At 35.5% G+C, this 21280-nt stretch overlaps 2 protein-coding genes across 2 annotated transcripts; one reads left to right on the top strand and one right to left on the bottom strand.

The window, feature by feature from the left end:
- Positions 1-2920: 2920 nt before the first annotated feature.
- On the top strand, positions 2921-15522 carry LOC126710453 (uncharacterized). Its single transcript, XM_050410917.1, has 8 exons — positions 2921-3416; positions 5599-5647; positions 5741-5987; positions 13508-13660; positions 14004-14109; positions 14234-14348; positions 15017-15085; positions 15183-15522. Exons 2-7 carry the CDS (start codon positions 5600-5602, stop codon positions 15053-15055), a joined length of 708 nt encoding a protein of 235 aa, XP_050266874.1. The 5' UTR covers positions 2921-3416; position 5599; the 3' UTR covers positions 15056-15085; positions 15183-15522.
- Positions 15523-15816: 294 nt separating this feature from the next.
- LOC126710452 (5'-adenylylsulfate reductase-like 4) lies at positions 15817-20619 on the bottom strand. Its single transcript, XM_050410916.1, has 4 exons — positions 19814-20619; positions 18301-18488; positions 18087-18211; positions 15817-16565 (listed from the first exon to the last, which is right to left on the bottom strand). Exons 1-4 carry the CDS (start codon positions 20048-20050, stop codon positions 16120-16122), a joined length of 996 nt encoding a protein of 331 aa, XP_050266873.1. The 5' UTR covers positions 20051-20619; the 3' UTR covers positions 15817-16119.
- Between the last annotated feature and the right edge of the window lie 661 nt (positions 20620-21280).

Here is a 21280-nt window from a genome sequence, read left to right as displayed (position 1 = left end):
CTCTCTCACTCTTTTTTTTTTTTTTCTTTTTTTAAATTTCTTTCTCACCTGTTCTCTCCCTCTCTCCAGCCTTCTAAGCCATACCTTTCTTCTCCATCTAAAACCAAATCCAATCAAAAGCTTCAAGGCCAATAGCCCCTCCCCTTCTCCCTCTCACCCATGCCTCTTTTCTTCATTTGAATTCAAATCCAACCCAAATCTTCAGGGCCATCTCTTCTTCATGGCTCCATCGCGTCTATCTCCTCCATATTCTCATCTCCATCGCTCCATTAAAGTTCTTTGTGTCTAGGTGTGATGGTGTTCGTCACTTGTGGTGGCTAGATTGGGTTCTGTTGCCGCCGCCGCCACCGATGGTGTGGGTTTGTGTAGTGAGATCTCTGGCTTTGCTGGGTTGTGTGGTTGTGGGTTTTGTTTTTGCTATCATTTTCGTTGTAGGTTTGTTGTGTGGTTTTTAATGGGTTTGTAGTGGGTTGTTGAAGACGGTCGTGGTTGTGGTTGTGTTGGTGGTTTTGGTTTTGGTTTTTTGTGTGTGTGTGGTAGGTTGTGGCGGTGGTTGGTTACTCCGACTTTTAGTGGTGGTTTTTTTTTTAATATTATTTTAATAGGTTGTTTATATTATTTTAATGCGTTGAATGTAAATATAGAAGATTTGATGTAGTGTGTATAGAAAAGTAAAGTGTTAAAATTGATAGAGTAAGTCTTTGAGGTGTTAAATACTAAAATTTTTAGCACCTTTTATATGAATGCTCTTAACGATTTTTTATTTTTTTCCCCCTAGTATTAGACTATTACTACATACTATTCAACGTTTTCCAAATATTCAAATTGGAAACTTAGTGTGCATTTTGCTCCATATTAAAAAGCCAGTTTATTTTATTATTCAGCTTATTTTTGTTACTATTCATAGGCTCCATTGCATTTTTTAGTACTATTCATGGGTCTCACTATATTATTTTAGCTAATTTTTACATTTATTTACAGTACTTTCAGCAAAAAAAACAGATCCTAAACAGACCCTTAACTTAAAAAAAAAAAAAAAAAAAAAAAAAAAAAAAAAAAAAAAAAACTGAAACAAGTGCTTTTGTTTTTGTTATTATTAATATTATTGTACTATTATATTATTGTTTTTATCATTATCTAAATACGTCATAATTTGGGGATAATATATGAGTACATCTATTGTTTTCTTTTTGTTTGCCAGTCAAAACAGAAACGTTCTTGGTTTCCTTGGACTGGAACATGTGGGGTAGTTAAATAAAAAAAATAAAAAACCTAAGAGGTAGAGAGAATAAGTGGATGAGAATAAAATAAGGTAAAAAAATGTTGGTAGGATAGTTAGAGTAAAAAATATAAATGATGGTAAAGATACAATAAATTTCACCTCCTAACCCCTAAAAATTTAATGTCACCAGTCATAATATTTTTTTTGATATTTTTATTATTATTTATACTATGTTATTGCGATTTACTAATCACAATTATTATCACATCAATTTACAAAATGTTATGTTATAAAATTTGTAATATCTTTAGCATTTTGTAGAACATTTAGTTTAGTATATATAAGACAATATTTTCGAAATGTTACAATGGTGTTAATTGGTATCGAAATATATCATTTCCTTAACTAAATCAAAATGGTCTCTGGTACAAAGTTAACTACTTGCACTATACCACGTGTTTGACAAAATACGTTACTTATGCATTAGTTTAAGTTAACTTCTTGGTTTGTTTTGTTTCTCTTGGGTTTATTTTTTTGGTTCATATGTATTTGGCATACTGGGTCATGAACATAATTGGTATTTTTAGTACATTAGAAGTTTTATCATAAAAACCCAAATTGCAACATTAGAATAGTATTCTTCTTCTCTCCGAACAGGAATAGTAATCTTCTTACAATGGAATTTTTTATTTTTTATTTTTATGAATTATATGTTTTGTATTAATGTGTGTTTGCAAAGACAAATCAAACAATGGAGAAAATTATAAATTTTGTAACATTTAAATATTAAGGGATACAACCATTATTAAGCGAGAGATAGATGGAAAAAATTATTTGGAAAGTACTAGTACTATTTTTAAAAATCTTTTAAGTAGTTTTTAAGTGCTTTGCATGGTTAGCGACTAGTTAACTTAAATTATATAATGTTAACTATAATTTAGTTATTAATTATTGGTAAAAATTTGTGAATTTATAAACAAAATTTTTGTCATGATTTTACTCTCTCTCTCTCTCTATATATATATATCAAGTAACTCAGAAACAATTTTTTTTGTTTAAATTTTTTAATAAGAAAATAAACAAAGCCGAATCATATAACATAGCTTGCTAATGAATTTAGGCTTAGCTAATGAATTTAGACTTAGTTAGTAGTCGAAATAAAATTAAATGGACAAATTTAATTTAATAAGGAGGTAATGTAAAATTATTCATTTATATTTTTTAATTAGCTCAACTGGTAAAGTCTCTAATGGTTGAATAAGAGATATGAGGTTCAATTTCCGTCTACACAAAAAACTGATTAGTGCCTTGGTCTGATGATAAAACTATTACGAGGAGCGGATGCCATTGGTTGGAGAAATTATAGAGTTTTTTGGTGGACCACGTCACTTATCCACTATTTTACTAAAAAACTTCCACTTGTTTAAAATTGCTGAATCAGTAACTAATTTCTGTTTAAAAAAGTTTTATAACTAATAATTTTGAATAAGTGGAAGTTTTTTAGTGAAATGGTAGATCACATCACTTATCCACCATGTGGATCTTATAATTTATCCATTGGTTGAAACTATCTAAGAAAAAATTATCCAATCTTATGCCACATCAGATATTTTAAAGTTTAGTAATATACATCTTCACACACAATTATATCCCAAAAAAAAACTACATTAGGAAATAAAAAAAAGAAAAAAAAGAAAAGGACAACCCTCTCGATCTAATCACCCACCACCACCACTTCGTTCATCCTCACCAAATTGAAAAGACCCAAAATTAGGGTGCGAACTGGTGATGAGAGTGCAGTGCATGTTGAATTTGGTGTCAAAAGTGAAGTTAAAGTTCGAGGTTTCAAAATTGGACCCGTCGGTGTGTTTGGTGGGTCGAAACTCGAAGGACTGTAGTCAAGTTTTAATTTTTGTTCTGTAGGATAGAATTGTGTGTGAAGAGGTCTATTATTGCTTAACTTTAAAAAATATCTGACGTGGCATAATATGATTAGAAGGATGTAAACATATGCTTATTTTTCCCGCCATATGATCCGCGCCGGTGATTAGGGTTTCAGAGAGAGAACTCAGAAAATTTGAATTCCTTCTTTATTCATTTCACTTATCAAAACCAAAACACGCAAAAACTACAGGGCTTCATTTGCTCAGGCTGAAAGGCTCTGCCAACTCTCTCTGGTTTATCTAACGATCAGGTAAAATCTCTAGTCTCAATCGTTATAATTGCTTTATAACGATTATAAAGCAATTAATTATTCTTGTTTTGTTTGATTTATATTTTCATTGTTAGTTTAGATGAGTGTAATTTCTCTATCTATGCCAAACAATGAAATTTGCAATTGTTTGGATTTTAAATGATGGATTACTGTAAACCCCTTCATTTTTAGATTTTCCTATGAAAAAAATCAATTACTACATCCAAACACAATGTTAATAAAGAACATTGTGTTTTTATGTCTTGGTTGGCAATAAAGAACAATTTGTTTACAAAAGAGAGATTAGTGAGCAGAGGACTAGCAGTTGATTTGCTTTGCGTTAGTAGAATTTAGAAGAGGGTTAATTATTGGTGCTACCAAGAATCCATAGGGGATGATTTGGATGATGATGTTGTTGACTGGGCAGAGAAACAGTGGAAAGGAAAATCCTTGAAATCTGTATGTAGTAGACTGGGACTTAGTGCAGCTGTTTACCGCATTTGGAGTCATAGAAATGCAATGGTTTTTCAAGGATTGATTTAAAAAGAAGATCAGACTGTGGGGCTTATCAGAATGCAAGTCAAAGATTCGAGTTGAAGGGGGTAGCATGTTCCCTAGTGCCGATTTTATTCAGAAACTCTGCTGTGTAGGTTTGGATTCACAGATTCTGTTCTTCAGAGAAACCCTATTTCGCTTAAGGATGCTGCCTAGGCCTCCCTTTAGCTTTATGAAGTTGTTTGTTGTTTGCTTTGTTGGCTATCTGCTGTTGAGTGTTGCTTGTATTTTGTTTTGGTAGTGCTTTTGTTAGTTGGTTTTTTTTTCTTTTTTTCTTTTTTGGTGTTGTAGTTCTGTTATGGTTCTGCAGGTTTGAAGGTTGTGTTGCTTTGTCTGGCTGGGGCTTATTTGAGGTTCCTTTTGGTTTGTTGTTGTTGGTCTCCCTTTTAAGAGCCTTGTCTGTATTGTTGCTGGTTCGGGCTGTGTGGTTCTGTTTTGTTGCTGGTTCTCCAGCTTTTTCAATAAAGATTCTTGATTATCAAAAAAAAAAAAAAAACACACACACACAATGTTAATAGATTAGGAGGAGGGTCTGTTAAATTTGTGCTTTGATGTGTGTGTTTATATTTTTTATAATTTTTTTTTATAAGTATGTGTTTATATTTTATAAATATTTAACATTCTTTGTGGAAGCTATTAAAATACATGTTAATCAAATGCTGGTGGCTCTGTAAGAAACTGATCTTTCGGAAGTTCTCAATAAGGAAACTGAAACAAGTGCTTTTGTTTTTGTTATTATTAATATTATTGTACTATTATATTATTGTTTTTATCATTATCTAAATACGTCATAATTTGGGGATAATATATGATAAGGAAATACTGATAAGGTTCATGCCACTGAATTGTTTTGCAGTTCCTGTTGAATTTGATGTTATAATAATTGATATTGTATAAAAGCATTGACCACACAATCAGAATCTTGATTCTCACACTGGGATTTCACCAGTTCATTCATTTGCTACAATCGTAGTACTCCTGTCAATACTATTCTCATCAAATGAACTTTTAGCATCCTGCATTTTGAGCTCATCAACAGCAACACTCCCTGCTGAAGTATCACAATAACTTCTTGATAAATTTAATGATGGCACCTTTCTTCAAGGTTGAAAGTTACATCCGAAACCAAATTGGTGGTGTGCTCTTGTGCTTTTCTACCTTCTCAGACCAAAACGAATAACTGGTCGTAAGACTTGCTTTACGAGTTTTTTCTTCGAGTAATAGCAAGCATCTCAAGCCATGCATATCCTTTTTACAATGGCCTAGATATGAGGATTGGAGATCTCAACCTGGATTCTACTTAATTAATTTTTCCTTCGATGCAGCATGAATAGGACAATGGTTTAAAATTTGAGGCCTATTTGCAGTTGGGCAGTGCTTATCAGTTAGTCTGCTTGTTTAGGTTGCTATGTTTTATATTGTGCATGTATAAAACATGAGCTGGATTTGAAACCAATCATGGATTTGTCATGGCATTTGCTCTTAAAATTCATAATGGCAAAAAATTTTCAAATAGGGTATTGTTTTTTACGTTTTACCCCATTTATACTCTAATATGGCATCTCTTCTTGTGTACTTGTTTTGGTGCTTTGATGTAATTCTTGCCTACTTGTTTTTCTTTCTGTAGGATGGCCAGTGCTAGGGAAGATTTCTCTCAATTTGATATTTCAAAAGAGGTGTAGTTTTGCATTTCACTTCCATTTAATGATTGTCATGTCTTTAAATTAGAAAATATATCTGATCTAATGTGTAAACAATATTCTTCCCAGGAAAAGGACAAACTTGTTGCAGAAGTAATCCGCTATGTCCTTTTCAAAACCCACCAAAATTCTGGGTGCCCAATTAAGAGGGATGAGCTTACTCAACTCGTTACTAAAAACTATCGTCAGCGTGCTCTTCCTGCTGTTGTGATTAATGAGGCTAAAGAAAGGCTCTCAAGCATTTTTGGCTATGAGATGAGGGAGCTTCAAAGATCTCGTCCTTCATCAACAAACCAAGGGCGCTCTTCCCAGCAAAGTGAGAAACTATCACCTTAAAATTTATGATAAAGCATATTATTTTCTGGAGTGTGCACAAGGTGTAAGGCTCCAGTTTGCACTAGATATACACGTTTGTTTCACATTGATCACAAGTCACTTGACTTACTAATCTCTATAACAGAAGTAGTGATCACATGTTTGCCATGTTTTGCTATGAGTACAAGCCCATGGTTACCTGTTACAGCGGCACCTTTTTTTTTGGGGGGGGGGGGGGGGGAGAAGAGGGGAGGGGATGGAGGATAGTTAAATTACACATGCACTCAGTTGGTCTTGAATTTATAACCTCACCCTCCACCTAGTACTTGCTAGGGAGGGAGGTGCCAGTTAAACTAGAGCTTGCTGGCCAGGTTATATTAACTTTTTAAAAGTATTAACGTTTTGTCAAGACACCTATCAATAAAAAATTAATATTTTGTCAAGACTACCACTGGATTTTATTCTCCTGACTTGATACACATTCATGCATGCTGAATTTAATGTCAATATGATGTTTTATGCTAATGTAAAATTTATTTATTCAGTATGTTTTTAAAATATAAAAAACCCATAATTCTAAACGATTTTTAGATGTTCCTAATCTTCGATTATGTTGGTATTTCGCAAGCATGATATACATGCAAAGGTCATATAATCCAATGATTGGTTTAGTGAAATATTGATCCCAGAGAAGTTACTAAGTGATGTAACATGGTGAAACTGTTACACTAGTTGTAATTTGAACTGAATTTATAAATTAACAGACGCACGTATATGTGCATGTATATATGGATGTATAACAGTATTTGAGTTTTGACTTCTTGGATAAGAGAAAGTGCAGTTTGATCCATTATTTTAAGCCCAGTTACACAAAGTTAGATTATCAGATCATAATTTGTTCTATTGTAGATTTCACCAATAAGTTGTTCGGCTGACAATACATTGGTCTGTCATTTCTATTTCTTATTTATTAATTATTTTAAGAATTGCCACCTTTGGCTACCCTTTAATAGGCATTTGCCATAAGAGGTTTCAATTTCCTTTCCACCCCCATGTTTATTTCCAACACCTTGAGTGACCTGCCTACAACCGAAATGGAAACCAAGCATTTTGAGGGAGTGATAGTGAAATTTAGTTATAGCAATGTTCTCTCATACCTAGTGCACAAAACTCCCACTTTTTGCGGGGTCTGAGAGAAGTCATGGTAGGTAGCCTTACCCTCAATTTGTTTTGGAGAGGCTGGTTCTAGGACTTGAACCTGCGACTTGTTGCTTTTGATGAAAGACACTTGTCATTACACCAAGGCCCAACCTCTACTAAGAGAATCCTAAACTACTTTAAGAACTGAGAAAGATATTCCCAATTTACAGCATAGGATCTTGCTACATATAGTTTTTTTGAAGCCTCCTTTAGATTGGACCTGAGCCCTAACTTCCCATTTTATTGCCTGGATAATGGACTTTCCAGTCTTGAGATTCTAAGCATGGATTCTGGCATTACGCTGGATCCAAACATGATACGTGACTGCCTCCCAGCCTAGCTGGCATAACATTGTCTTAAGATTATTGCCCTTCAAATTCTGCAATCCCCAGTTGATCACAGCATCCCAATAACACTAAGGATTTCTAAGAAGGTAGCACCTCATCACCTCTCTCCATATCAGCAAGCATTCAAAAAAAAAAATGATCTCTACTTTCCAAGACCTTTCTACAGAAAACACAATCTGAATTCCCATGTAGCCCCATTGGAGGAGCCTATCATGAGGGGGACGTATTTTTTTTAAACACAACCCATCCAATGAAATCATGCTTTGATGTAGCTATAGGAAACCAAATCAGTTTTCTCCAAGAAATTTCTGGCTTTTTCAATCTAACTTCACACCAGGTTATGGAAAAATTGAATTTACCTGTCTTTGAGGGCAGCCAAATGGGTTGATTTTTACCACCAATCTCAACCAAGCGGAGTTTGTTTTGAATGGCTACAATCTCATTTGATCTTTCAGGCTTCCATCTCTAATCTCCATTATTCCTCAGCACATTAGACAGCTTTGCGTCCATACCTAGTAGCATCATTGTAAATTACTCTACAGCCATATTTTTCATATAGAATCCCATCTGGATGCCACCAATCACGCGCTAAGGAAGATATGGGAAGTTGGGAACCATCTCCAACAACAAATTTCAGATATTGTGGTGCCAAGCCCCTAACTTAATTAATCTTCTCCATCCCCAGGTACCATCTTGGGATGCTTTGACACGCCGAATCCTTCAATATGTTGTTATGAACCCATGCCACCCAAATTGAACCTGCTTGAGCAAAAAGTTCTAGATGTGTTTCAAACAAGTCACCTTATTCCACTTCTCTCCTTCAAGCCTAACCCACCCTCCTTAAGAACACAAATATTTTTTCCAAGGAATGTTGGCATTATTTGCTGCTTTATCAGGACCATTCCACAAAAATTTGTTGAACTTTTTGTTCAGCAGTTGTAATGACCTTTTTAGGTGGTGTAATCTTCCTGCAAAGGACAACTTTTTTGACATCCAAGAGCTCATTCTAGCTGTAATTCTATCAATTAGAGGTCGAAAATCTTGATAAAGAGGTACCTTCATGGAAGTGGAGAGAACTAAAAATTTGCTGTTTAAGGCTATTCATTAGCTTACAACTCAGACAGCCTTAAATTCATCCGGCACTTTTCTGACCAATTGGACATATGACAAATCAGCAAATGTAAATTCATTAGGTTGTCAGCAAAGCAAATATTGATAAGCTGTAGCCTGCCACATTAAGGGTGAAGCTTGAAGCTTTGAGATTTCAACTCTCTTATCCATGGTGGTCTAGTAAATGCCTCCATTGCTAGCACAAACAAGTAAGGAGACAAAGGATTCCCTCGTTTAAGACCTTTACTTCCTTTGAAGTAGCCAGCCAAGCCTCCAAAAATAGCCACAGAAAATTTAGGTGTTGTAATACATTTTTCAACCGATGCAGCATATCTATTGGGAAAGCCAACAAGACAATGACAAAGCAAACTAAACTTCCACTCTACTGAGTCATAGGCATTTTTCAGATCTACCTTAAATCCTTAATAGTACACTTGCCAAGACCCTTTCTATGGTAAGTCTTGACTATTTCTTGTGCTAACAACACATTCTCAGCTATACTTCTACGTGGTACAAATGCAGTTTGGTTAGGGCTGATTAATTAACTCTAGCATGCCTTAGGTTATTTGCTAATATTTTTGTGATGCATTTGTAAATGATGTTGCAGCATGAATTAGGCCTAAAATCACCCATATTTGATGGATTGCATGCTTTAGGTACTAAGATAAGGATAGTGGCATTCATTTTCTCCAAGCAACTTACCTGAAGCAAAGAAGGGCTGGATAGCTTTCACCACATCAACTTGAATAATAGACCATGCCTTGAAAAACTAGGTTTTGAAGTCATCAGGGCTGGATCCTTCTCATTATCCATGGAAAACAAGGTCTGCTGAATTTCCATATCTGAATCATCCTTTAGCAAATTCTCCTCACGCCTAGATACAATCTGGAAGTCCATCACTATCTGGTTTTTACTAATTACCTCTTGTGGCTGCTGTCCTTTAGAAACACCAAGTAGGTTTTGATAGAATTCTACTGCCATCTTTTTTACTTGCTGAGGATCCACTGTCTTTTCGCCTTCATTATCATACAAACACAGAATAGAGTTTCTAAAGCTTCTGATTTTCACAGCTCTATTAAAGAAAGCTGTATTATTGTCTCCCAAATTTAATCAATATTTCTTTATTTTTGGTTCATAAGCCTCCTCAGCCCCCCTTATAGACACATACTCATGCATGCATTTCCTTTCTTTAACAACTAGCTCATTCTGCCTAGGAAATTAACATTTTTGAACACTTTCAAGCCTTATTCTTGCACAAGCAACTCTGTGTGCCTCCATAAGCTTCCTTACTGATCCTCTTTAGAGCTTGCTTCACTTACTTTAGTTACAATACAACCTGAACATTGAGAACCCTTGAACCTCAATAGCCCATTCTTGTTTCACCCAATCTAAAAATTTATTGTTATAAGCCAAGAAATTGAAGAACTTGAAAGGTTTAGACCCATAATTCCTGTTCTCCCCATGGAAATTAAAGCAGGAGAGTGATCTGAGATCCTTGGGGCTAAAATTTCCTCCACTGCCTGCCCAAATTCAGAAAACCAGTGCTCATTGCCCATAGCCTGATCCAGATTCCTCGCAAAAAAATGAACAAAGTTTCTCTCCAAACTAGTTTGGAGAGAAACCCTTTAAACTCCTTGTATATCTTTATATTGAGTGTGGATTTTGAAAATCTAACAATTGGATTGCATGTTTTTATTATATCCTTCATGATTACAAAATTTCAAAAAAATCAAAAATCAATTATTATGTCATAAAAAAAAATGTTAAAATTTTAAGTTTTTGTGATCTAAAATTGTGTATAAAAAATAAGCGTATTGATTGAATAGCAAATATGATATGCATGTTAAGAATATAAGGAACATGAAATTCAATGGTTAGATTTTCAAAATTTACATCCATAACAGAAATATATGAGAAGCTTGAAGAGTTTCTCTCCAAAGTAGTTTGGAGAGACTTTGTTCCAAAAAAAAATTACCCTCTTTTATAGCACGTTTTGTAAAAGCACCCAATAAAAGGACGATCCATGACTTCAATATTATACAAACACTGCCCAAATTGATGATCATGTAATGAAAGCTCTTTACCACCCATTCTTTCTTACCACATGAAAATCACTCGCTAGAACCATGCCCCATTTACAATCTGAGCTTTAAACTCTCCAACTTCTTCCTTCCACAGCTTCCTTCTTTCTGTCACCCTTATTGGAACCATACTTTAAGACCAAAAGATGCTATGATTTCTTTGACCAGTTTGGTATATACAGTGTATAACCTGCACTGAGCATTTATCGCGCTTCCAACAAATCCAAATCCTCCCTAACCCATACTAAGCATAAAAACTCCATCCTGGAGTAATAATATCTTTGACTCTAGATACATTCTCCTCTTTAACTCTTATTTCCACCAGGCAAATAATAGGAATATGCAAAGTACTCAATTTAGCCTTCAACTCCCTTTGTTTAAAGGGGCCATTCTGTCCCCCCTTATTTTCCAGATTAACCAGTTCATTTAATATCTGGAGGGGTTGAATACTCCTCCCTTCCCTCTAATCCATCTCCTATAACTCCTCATTTCTTCTTTACCTTTCTCTCTTCTCTCACCACTACTTGAGCTGCTACCCAGAGTAGATTCATGATCTGTTGGATAGTCAACTTAGTAAAAACCAGTTTGTTTATTTTCAGAAATCTCACTTTCTTCTCTAGTTACAGTAATGTTGTTCATTCAGTCACTATGATCACCACCTTGCAGCCAGAAGCTGCAACAACCACTGAGGTAACCTTTGACTGCTGTCGCCTTACCCATATAGTTGAAATTATAATATTGCGAATGAGGAGAAATTTTTTTTTTGATAAGTAAGAGGAGAATATTATTAATAAAAAAGGAGCAAAAAAAACCACAAAGGGTTCATGGTAGTGAACAAAGGAAAAAGAACTAAAAAGACAGGAGCAGCCCCTAATCTATTCTAATAGATGAAAGAAAATCCAAAAGGGTAGAACAATCTGAATAACCCCAACATCTAGACCAATCAAAGAGTGTCCGCTGGCAAAACTCTAATAACTGAATCACAGTTTTCTCCTCATTCTCAAAAGACCGCCGATTCCGTTTAGCCCAAATAGTCCACATTAAACAACCTGGAACCAAATCCCAAATATCAGAGCTATGCTTCCCAAGCCAATGATACCAGCAAAATAATAAGTCCACAACTGAATCTGGCATGACCCATTTGATCCCAAACAACCGAAGCATATACATCCGCAAAGAATGAGCTATCGGACAGAACAGTAACAGGTGGTCCACAGATTCCGTGTTGCTATAGCACAAACAACAACGAGTTGCCAAAGGGTGACCACGAAGCATAAGATTATCCAAAGTTAGAATCTAAGCATGGGCTGCAGTCCACATAAAAAAAGCCACCCTTTTAGGAACCTTAACTTTCCAAATTCCTTTCCAAGGGATGGTGGAAGGATCTGCATTTCGAATCTTATGATAAAAGGACCGAGTATCGAACTTCTCACTGCCATTAAGGTCCCAACAAAGTCTGTCACACCCTCCACCCCTAGGAAGTCGGGTTTGGATGAAATGAAGAAAGGAGTAGGAATCCGCCAACTCCCAATCATTGAATTCCCTGTGAAATCTTAAACTCCACACTCTGTCATTATCACCCACTGAAGGGCTTAACACCTCAGAGATACAAGCCTCCTTATTAGCTGAACACAAAAATAACCGAGGATAAAGAATTTTGAGAGAAACATCCCCAGTCCACTTATCATGCCAAAACAGAATACAAGCACCATCCCCTACCATGAAAGAGAAATGCTTTGCGAAAGTTTCCCACCCTTCGCTAATGCTCCGCCATAACCCACAACCATGAGCCCTACTACAAGCTCTAGTGCACCAACCCCCTTTTCCTTCCCCATATTTCATGGCAATGACCCTACGCCACAGATGCGAGGTTTCATGGCCATACCTCCAAAGCCATTTCCCTAATAGGGCCTGATTCAAAGGCGCCAACTTCTGAATTCCTAAACCACCCAACTCACGCGGTAAGCAAACCTCTTCCCAAGCCACCAATGGATATTTGAAACACTCAACTGAAGAACCCCACAAGAAGTTCCTTTGAATGCATTCCAATCTGGTCGCCACAGCTTTAGGGAAAGGTAATAAGTCGGAAGGCTTGAAAGGGTACTCTTCAGCAAGGTAAGTCTACCACCCTTTGACAAATAAAGCCGCTTCTAGCTTGAAAGCTTCTTTTCCATCCTCTCAAGGATCGGATTCCAAATAGAGGCTGTTTTGTACAAAGAACCCAATGGCATACCCAAGTAAATCATAGGCAAACTGCCCACCTTGCATCGAAGGATATTAGCCAAAGACTGAATGTTACGCACCTCCCCAATAGGGACAATTTCACTTTTCCCCACGTTCACCTTCAAACCAGTAAAAGCTTGGAAATAAGTCAAAACCAGCCTAATGGAAAAAAATTGCTCTCTAGAGGCATCACAGAAAAGAATGGTATCACCAGCAAAAAGAAGGTGAGAAACACGGATACCAGTCGAATAACAAGTTATTTAGAGTTAGAGGTTCAATTGGTGAACATGCTTTTAGTGCCTCTTGCGAATGTGGAGAAAATATTTGCAAGAGGCACTAAAAGCATGTTCACCAATTGAACCTCTAACTCTAAATAACTTGTTCGTATGTTTCAATGAGGAAGAACAAAGAATCTTGCAGTTATCTCGACATGTTTTTCCCAACCATCTGAGATGGTGTGCAGTGCCAAGAGACCTAGCCCTTGGTTATTTTTTTAATTGTTTTTAAATATTTTCTATCTTTATGGGCTCTAATGTAGTTACATTAATTCCTTGTTCCAGGTGTTGCAGATGCAAAATCCTATATCCTTATAAGTCAGTTACCTGCTGATGTGTATAGCAAATATGTTGAAGATGTAAATACAACACATCTTACTGGTTTCACTTTCGTCATACTTGGTGTTGTACATCTAGCAGGAGGCAAAATTCCAGAAGGTATGGTCTCTGCTTAAATTGTTCTAAGATAATAAACTTTAGAAAGCACACCAAGAAGGAAGAATATTTCTATTGGAAACAGCCTATCTTTCAAGAAAATTCATGGTTAAAACTTTCATCTTTTTGAGGATCTAGACCATCTGCTTGGTGGATTCTCACTTCATAGAAATTAAGTGGGATGCTTGTCTAATTATGACAGATCAGATTGTAAACATCGCCTCAAGAGGCTGTTGGCTTATGATTCTCACTTAGAAATTATGAGGGAAAAAGTTCCTTCTAAATTTATCTTTTTTCTCATACTTTCCTAACATAATGGAAGCTCACTATTTGTGAAACATTGCAGAGAGTCTTTGGCATCATTTGAGACGGATGGGATTTTCTGATAGTGATGAAATCCATCCAGTTCTTGGAAACGTCAAACAGGCATTGGAGGCACTTGTCCAGCAAAGGTTAGAATTGTCTGATAGGGTAGAATTTTTAGTTATAATGTTTCTTTAACTGGTCATTTATGGTGCTCTTAAATGACAACAGACATACAGTTGTTTTTATCCCCATTCTTGTTTATCTTTGCAGATATTTGCAGAAGGACAAAGTTAATGGACCTGAAGGTAGTACTTTATTCTACGAACTTGCTGAGAGAACTTTAGATGCACCAGTTAATGACAGGATTAAAGAATACATATCACAGGTATTGATTAGCAATCAAGATTGTTCAATGAAGTCATGTTTATATAATAGAATCAGTTCTGTTTGAAATGCGTAAAATTCCTATTTTTTAATCAGTCTACAAGAACTTGAATTACCTACATTTGTTGGTAAGCGAATGAATGTAGCTGTCAGTGAGGTTTTCCATGTCATCGATTCTCCATGGTCAACTCTTTAATAGGACAAGGTTCTTACTGCCCATGTTCATCAGAAGTATGTGTGTGTAGAAATCTCCTCTTGAACCCATTTAATGGGCTTGTTGCTGCATATTTGCAATTTGCATGGCTTGAGGTTGAAGCGGATATAATGCATGGGGACTAATAATAAGTTTTATACAGTACATAGAGCCAAGGATTTTTCTGATGCTCTGGAAGACTTGATTGGACTGTCAACCAAAAAAGTCATGTAATTTATTGGTGATATGGTTTATAATTTTATGACAATTATGTTATAATTTAGTTGTTTAAACCTGGTAAGAGCCGATGAAATGTTAGGAGTTACATGTTTGTGAAGCTGGCACATGACAAATTGATTATTCCTTAGTCACTGACAAGAAGAATAATACATACTCCTTTTGGGGGGAAAAAAATTTGATATGTTTTATGTTTTTCTGAACTATGGCTTTCTGAAGGTATTCTATGTGTTTGGCAGATTGTGAAGAAAGATGCTGCCAGTGGGGATGTTGACTAGTGTCTGACTCTCTTAGCTAACCCAATTGAGGTAGAATCTAATTGCGCTTTCTTTTTTAAGTTACTTTTGACTAGTTTCTGAAGGAAAGCTTGATGCTCATGAAATGTCCTTTGCCTTGTCTATGCAGACGCGAGTTCGCGGTTTTGATGAGTTGACTATAAAATAGAAATATAGTGGAGTATGGAGTACCTGCTCAATGTATATTTTGCGTAGGAGATTAGGGTTAGCAGCTGGCATGAGTAATCTCGCTTGGCCAATTCCTGTGATGGAGGTTGGCCACAATGCGTGTTGCTTGCCCATAGTTTTTTGCAATTTGCTCTAGGTCATTAGTTGAACCTAGAAAGTGATATGCTTGCTACTGTACCCAGATAATTCCTCCAAAAATCTGAATTTAGTTGGAGTAGCTATTTATTATAATTTTGTTCTTAAGGGAGAATTTTATGGAAACGTTTGATGTATTTATCTAATTATGAATTCCAATATAAATCAATTTTAGATCCATCCCCACCTCCCCAAGAAAATAAAGTACAAAAAAACAAAAGAAAAACCAGCAATAGAATGATTAAAGTTATAACATCCCCATTTTTAAGGGTTGAAGTGTTGAACCCCAAAACGCCATAGCTAATTTTTCCTAATATCAATCTTCATACCCTGGTGATCCAGCCATAAACATTGGTTGCTACATTCCAATTCCATATTGTAAATAATTATGAACATTACAACTCAGTAAGAATAAAGACAGGTGGACTCTCACCAATAACTGATACAAAATTGGAAATTGAGTCTATTAATAATGAACTATTCACAAATTGCGGTCTAAAATTTTAACCTTTTCAAGGATAAAGTGTTCTCTAAACATATAAACAAATGAGAAACAGACAACTACAACAACAAGATACAGTAACATATTTCAGCTTCATCACAAAGACATTCAACCCAACTGAGAATCAAGGATGTCGTGATGATTATCTGAAATAAAAGAACTGGCAAATAGAATTTGAAGCCAAAAGCTTTCAAAAGAAAATTCAAGTCTCCAATCCAATAATAATGAAAGGTCATCTACATTAACTTCCAGGCAAATCCCGGCTTGTGCTCGCATCACCGATAGAAACTGTGGCAAGGGACTTGGAAGCCCAAGCCCTGGCATTCATTGCTCCCTCCTGCAAATTGCTTCTCTTGCAAGGCTCTTTTAGAGAATTGAATAAATGTATTGCACGCTTCAGATAGGCTGAAGGATGCTCCCATAAACTCCCTAATTTCACATTCTGAATGTGTTTTCTCCAAGTATATTGAGCACAGAAAAGTAGAGTAGGAAAAATGAAATATATCAATCTCAGAAGAACAAATGCAGTTGCCAAAGCCAAATATGTCTCCTGCCGAAACAATTTCTCTGGAGACCTTGCCCATGAGAATGGACAGCTTTCCTGCTCACTGTTATCATGCGTCTCATTGTTTGATGGACGCCCAACTTTGTCAAGGGATACTTGATCCAATGATACAGTCTTAATGCCTAAAACCATGAATTAAATTCAATAAAAATCGCACAGAATAAACTTAAATAATATGTAAAAAAGAAAAGATGCACGGAGAGAATGGTAGATGTTCATTAAAAAATAATAGCAGAGGAAAAAGGATGCATTCTGCATGCTAATGCAGATCAATGGCATGGTTGATACCACATGTAATCTTAAAAACCCCCCTCCCCTGCCAACTCTCTCTCCATCTCCATGCATGTATACACATACAATTTTCAATAAAGCAAGTGGGGAAATAAATAAGGGGAGACATTTCAACTATTGGCCTACACAAAGAAATAACCCATGATTTCACTAACTAAAACTGAAAAAAAAAAAAAACACCACAACTAACAATTCAAAAATCCCCAATTAAGTTCAAGGACATATAAGTAATAATTAATTTGCAAATGAGGAATTTAAAAAACCCTTCAATAACCAAACTTGGACCATTAAAAGGACCAGAAAAGGGAGAGGTTCAAGGTCTTAAGATTGGATTGGAGTTAAACCAGATGATGTCATAAGTAATTAAATAATATGCAAGTCCCACATTGAAAAACATGAATAGAAAATGTTTTAAAAGGAAGTATTGCAACTCCTATATTGAAAGAATGAAGAAGATGCCATGATTCTTTCTCTATCAATATGGGGGATTTTTTTTTTTTTTTTGGCTCAATGGAGAGGTTTAACAAAAAGTTATAAGTCACACAAAGGAAAATAACAGAAGCTGTCATACCTTTTCCTTTATAAATGGCAAACTCCTTTAAGTATTTGAGCATTGAATGCATGGGGCCATGGGCTAACTTTTAATGGGCCTAGCATTCTTAAGTTAAATAATAGCTTATTCCATTTGTTATTAGTTGAAAAAATGCATGTAATGCACCTTTTTGTTTTGTGTGGAAGTAATCTAAATTTTAAAGAAAACTGATCAAAACTGGTTCTAGTTCTCATGTTTGGCCAGCTTTTGACTAAAATTTGAATAGGCCTATTTTTTGCTTGGACCCAGTGTAGGTAAAAGCATCAATCACACTTAAGCATAAAGGCCTTTGGAATTTGGAGCCTAGGCATAAAACACAAGTGCACGCCTAATTGAAGTGAAAACACGTTCTTCAAATATAATGTATAATGACTCTCATAAAAAGATTCATGACAAATAGTTGAAAAAAGTAAATAAACTCAAAGTTGTAATATATTTTTTCTATCAACTCAAATGGATAGTGCAATAGCACTACATTTGTAAGAAGCTTGTAAATTCGAATGTAACATCAGTTATTTGAATTTCTTAAAATTTTTATATAGTAAATTTGGAAACAATAATCAATGGAAAATATGATAATAATTTTACTCATAGAAAGCTTAAAACATCACATTTTAAGCATGTCTAAGCACAATTTTAACAACATTATAAAGGGTTCTAATCTACAACTAGCTGTATTAATTCATTGTAGACAGAGACTGTTTGAGATGGGAATTCAAAACAGAAGGCCACAGCAAATAAGCAAAATTAAATGCCTTACCAGTCACGTCACTATAGAAAGCAACTAGAGAACCGAATGTCCGGGAGCCATGATAACGAACACGCATTGTGGAGTTCAAAAGAAAAAGGGTAGGAAACCCATGAACTCCATACTTCGAAAGGATGCTGCAGGAACTCAACCAATGTCATTGTCAACTTTCAATATGATAAAATCACAATAAGCAAACCTTAAGGAAAATTAGTGATATACAAACCTTGGCCTGACGGCTGATTCTTCAATTGCGAAATGGGGGATGGAGGGATACAAAGAAGACAGGATAGAAAAGCTTGGTCTAAAAGTCCTGGAGAAAGGGCACCATGATGCATAGAACAGCACAGCTACATATTCATGACTGTTCATGTGAACTATATTTAGTGCCCTTTGAAGCGAAACCTCATCTCCCTTCACAATAGCAAAGTATAAAATATCCTTCAGAATTATACTAAAAGACTTACAAAAGCAAAGCAACTTCTCAATTTGATCATGCACTGTTGTTAATCTTATAAACAAATATATAAAAGAAAGAAAAGATCATGTACTATTGTTAGGATCCATATATTTACCATGTCAGCAGTGACATATAAAAAAAACATAACAACGATAAGCATTATCCCTATCGGGCATGTTGCCACCTTTAAAGTAATAATCGATTAATCATTGTTTATCCTTTTTTTTATAGGTAATAGAAATTTTATTGATTAGAAAAGTACATGGTGTTTACTATAGTAAACCCACTGCACTTGAAATGAATACAAACAAATCAAAGCGAATAGCTAACAGAAATTAAGAAGTCAGACATGGAAGTACAATGTGTAAAACCCCAAATACGAGACCACTCAAAAAGAGTCCCAACAAGCAAAGACTTCACAAGATCTACCGGTCTCTCAATATCTTCAAACATACACAAATTACGTTCCCTCCAGATTAACCACATAAAACAAACCGGTATCATATTCCGAACATTTGAAGAAAAATTCCCCAAACAATTGCTCCATGCAAATAGAAGAGAAGCAACTGTATTCGGCATCACCCATTGAACCCCAAACATCAGAAAAACTTCACTCCACAGAGCATGAGCAAACTTACAATGCAACAATTGTTATCCTTTCTATTACTTGGAATAAAGTTGTTACATGACACAAGCCAATATCTACTCAGTCACCTATCCAATTTATTTAAGTTGGAATAATATTTAAGCCTTATGAAACTATATTCAACAATAACCACTGAAGAGCTGGTAAATTTATTCTTTCCGAAGCAATGTCTACAAAGTGCAAGATCAATAGCACTATAAAATTTTTCCGAAGCATATTACAAATTTTCAACTGCCAATAGCACAATAAAATTCCCAGAATTTTCCAATACTCCTGGCCGAGCTGTTGACTTTAAAATCCCAAACTCTAGAAAGTGTTTAAAATTCACTTCCTAGTATAAATTGTAACATATGAATTAAACAACACACAAAGGATTCAAGTTTTGAAGACTTGTGATGTTATGAATTTGAAAATAACATCTTAAATCTAATCATTCCAAATCCACATCCTAACAAAGATATAATCTAATCATGAATTTCATCAATATTACAACCTAAAAAAAAAAAAAAAAAAATCCTAAATAACACAAACAAAACACATCAGATGCTAAAAATTCACCAAACATTTCATTTCCTCCCCCAAACAAAATTAACCTAAGAGAAAATGAAATGGAAAAATTGCAGAAACACGTACCTCGGTAACAGCAACGGAACCAAGGGATCGAACATCAGCGTACAAGGGGCAATTGGAATCCCGAAACCCTAGGATCGAATCGGCAACGGACTCCTTAGCACAAAATAACAAAGCCCTAGGACTAGAACTAGTACTGGAACTAGAAAAATCATCGGCGGCGCACGTTAGCCTTACCCACACCGCCAAAATCACCAGGATCCTCGTTCCCAAACACAAACCCAATTTCCTCATCTCCATTGACGATGATTTTATTATGATAACCCTAATGATAGATATTGTCAATCAAATCGTACGGACCCACAGACAAAAATTTATTTAAAAATCAATCTCTATTTTTAAACAAAAAAGAGAGAGAGAACTTTAAAGTCAAGTTCTGGAGCAGAAGAGAGAGAAGAGAAAAGCATTTTAAAGTTGTGGCCTTGTGAGGGTCTGAAAGAAAGAGAATCAATGTATCTTTTCTATTATTAAAAAATATATATTTTTTGAGAAAATGAAAATAGGTGGTGGGGTTGGTGTTTTTACTTTTTATATTAAATATGAAATTTTAAAAAAAAAAAGAAAAAAAAAAAAGAAGGGTTTTATGATATGGTTAGAGGATGTTGATTGAGTGTCAAATTTAATTAGGGAATCAGATTCAGATTCAGAGGAGCTGAGCCTAATGACGAGGAGGAGGCGGAGGATGAGAGGAAAATTGGTTAGGTTTGGTTGCGAGACGGTGGTGCTGGTCAGACCTGTGTGTGTTTTGGTGTTAACTTGGTTTTTTGCAACTTGTTTTGTACTCTGTAATTTGTATATTATATTCGACAAGCTGAGAAAGATCAGGATTTTTTTTTTTTTTTTGGTGGGTGCTAAAGATCATCAGGTGGTTGGTTTTAGACGACAAAAGAAAATTGACATTTATAGATATTAATGGATCATGATGATCTTGCCAGCAGTGATGCAAGTGGAACAGTGCACGTGTTATAGTGTGTTTTTTTTTTTTTTTTTAAAGGAAATGATAATGGTTCTTTGTCCTGGGCGTGGCTCTTTGGGCTGTGAAGGCCTCGGATGAGCCCATGCCCTTTTTTGGTCTTGAGCCCAGCCTATGATCGCATGGACAATGGCCCATGAGCCTTCACCAATTCTCAAGAGGGCAACTTATAAAGCTCTTTTTTGCCTGAATGATAATGGGCCAAAATGGATGAAACCAAATTACGTGGTTCAAGTCCTTGCAATTTGATTACAAGGGTAGATGTTAGAAAATTAATAATAATTTGGTTGGTAAGGGAATAAGGGTGATATCACAACACTTTTTTTTTGAAATGGTTGAAAACCCTAAACTTATACGCTGCCCCTTGCAGCTCGACCTGACCACATGGACCCCAGTACACTCGGTGCATGAAGAGATACCATTTGGACTAATAAGTCTGATTCATACTAACAACCATATACTTTTACACATACAAGATTAGAACATGCATATGGCAA

The sequence above is a fragment of the Quercus robur genome, chromosome 12 (genome assembly GCF_932294415.1).
Source record: "Quercus robur chromosome 12, dhQueRobu3.1, whole genome shotgun sequence".
NCBI classification, from domain to species: Eukaryota; Viridiplantae; Streptophyta; class Magnoliopsida; order Fagales; family Fagaceae; genus Quercus; species Quercus robur.
This window is presented reverse-complemented; position numbering and strand designations above follow the sequence as displayed.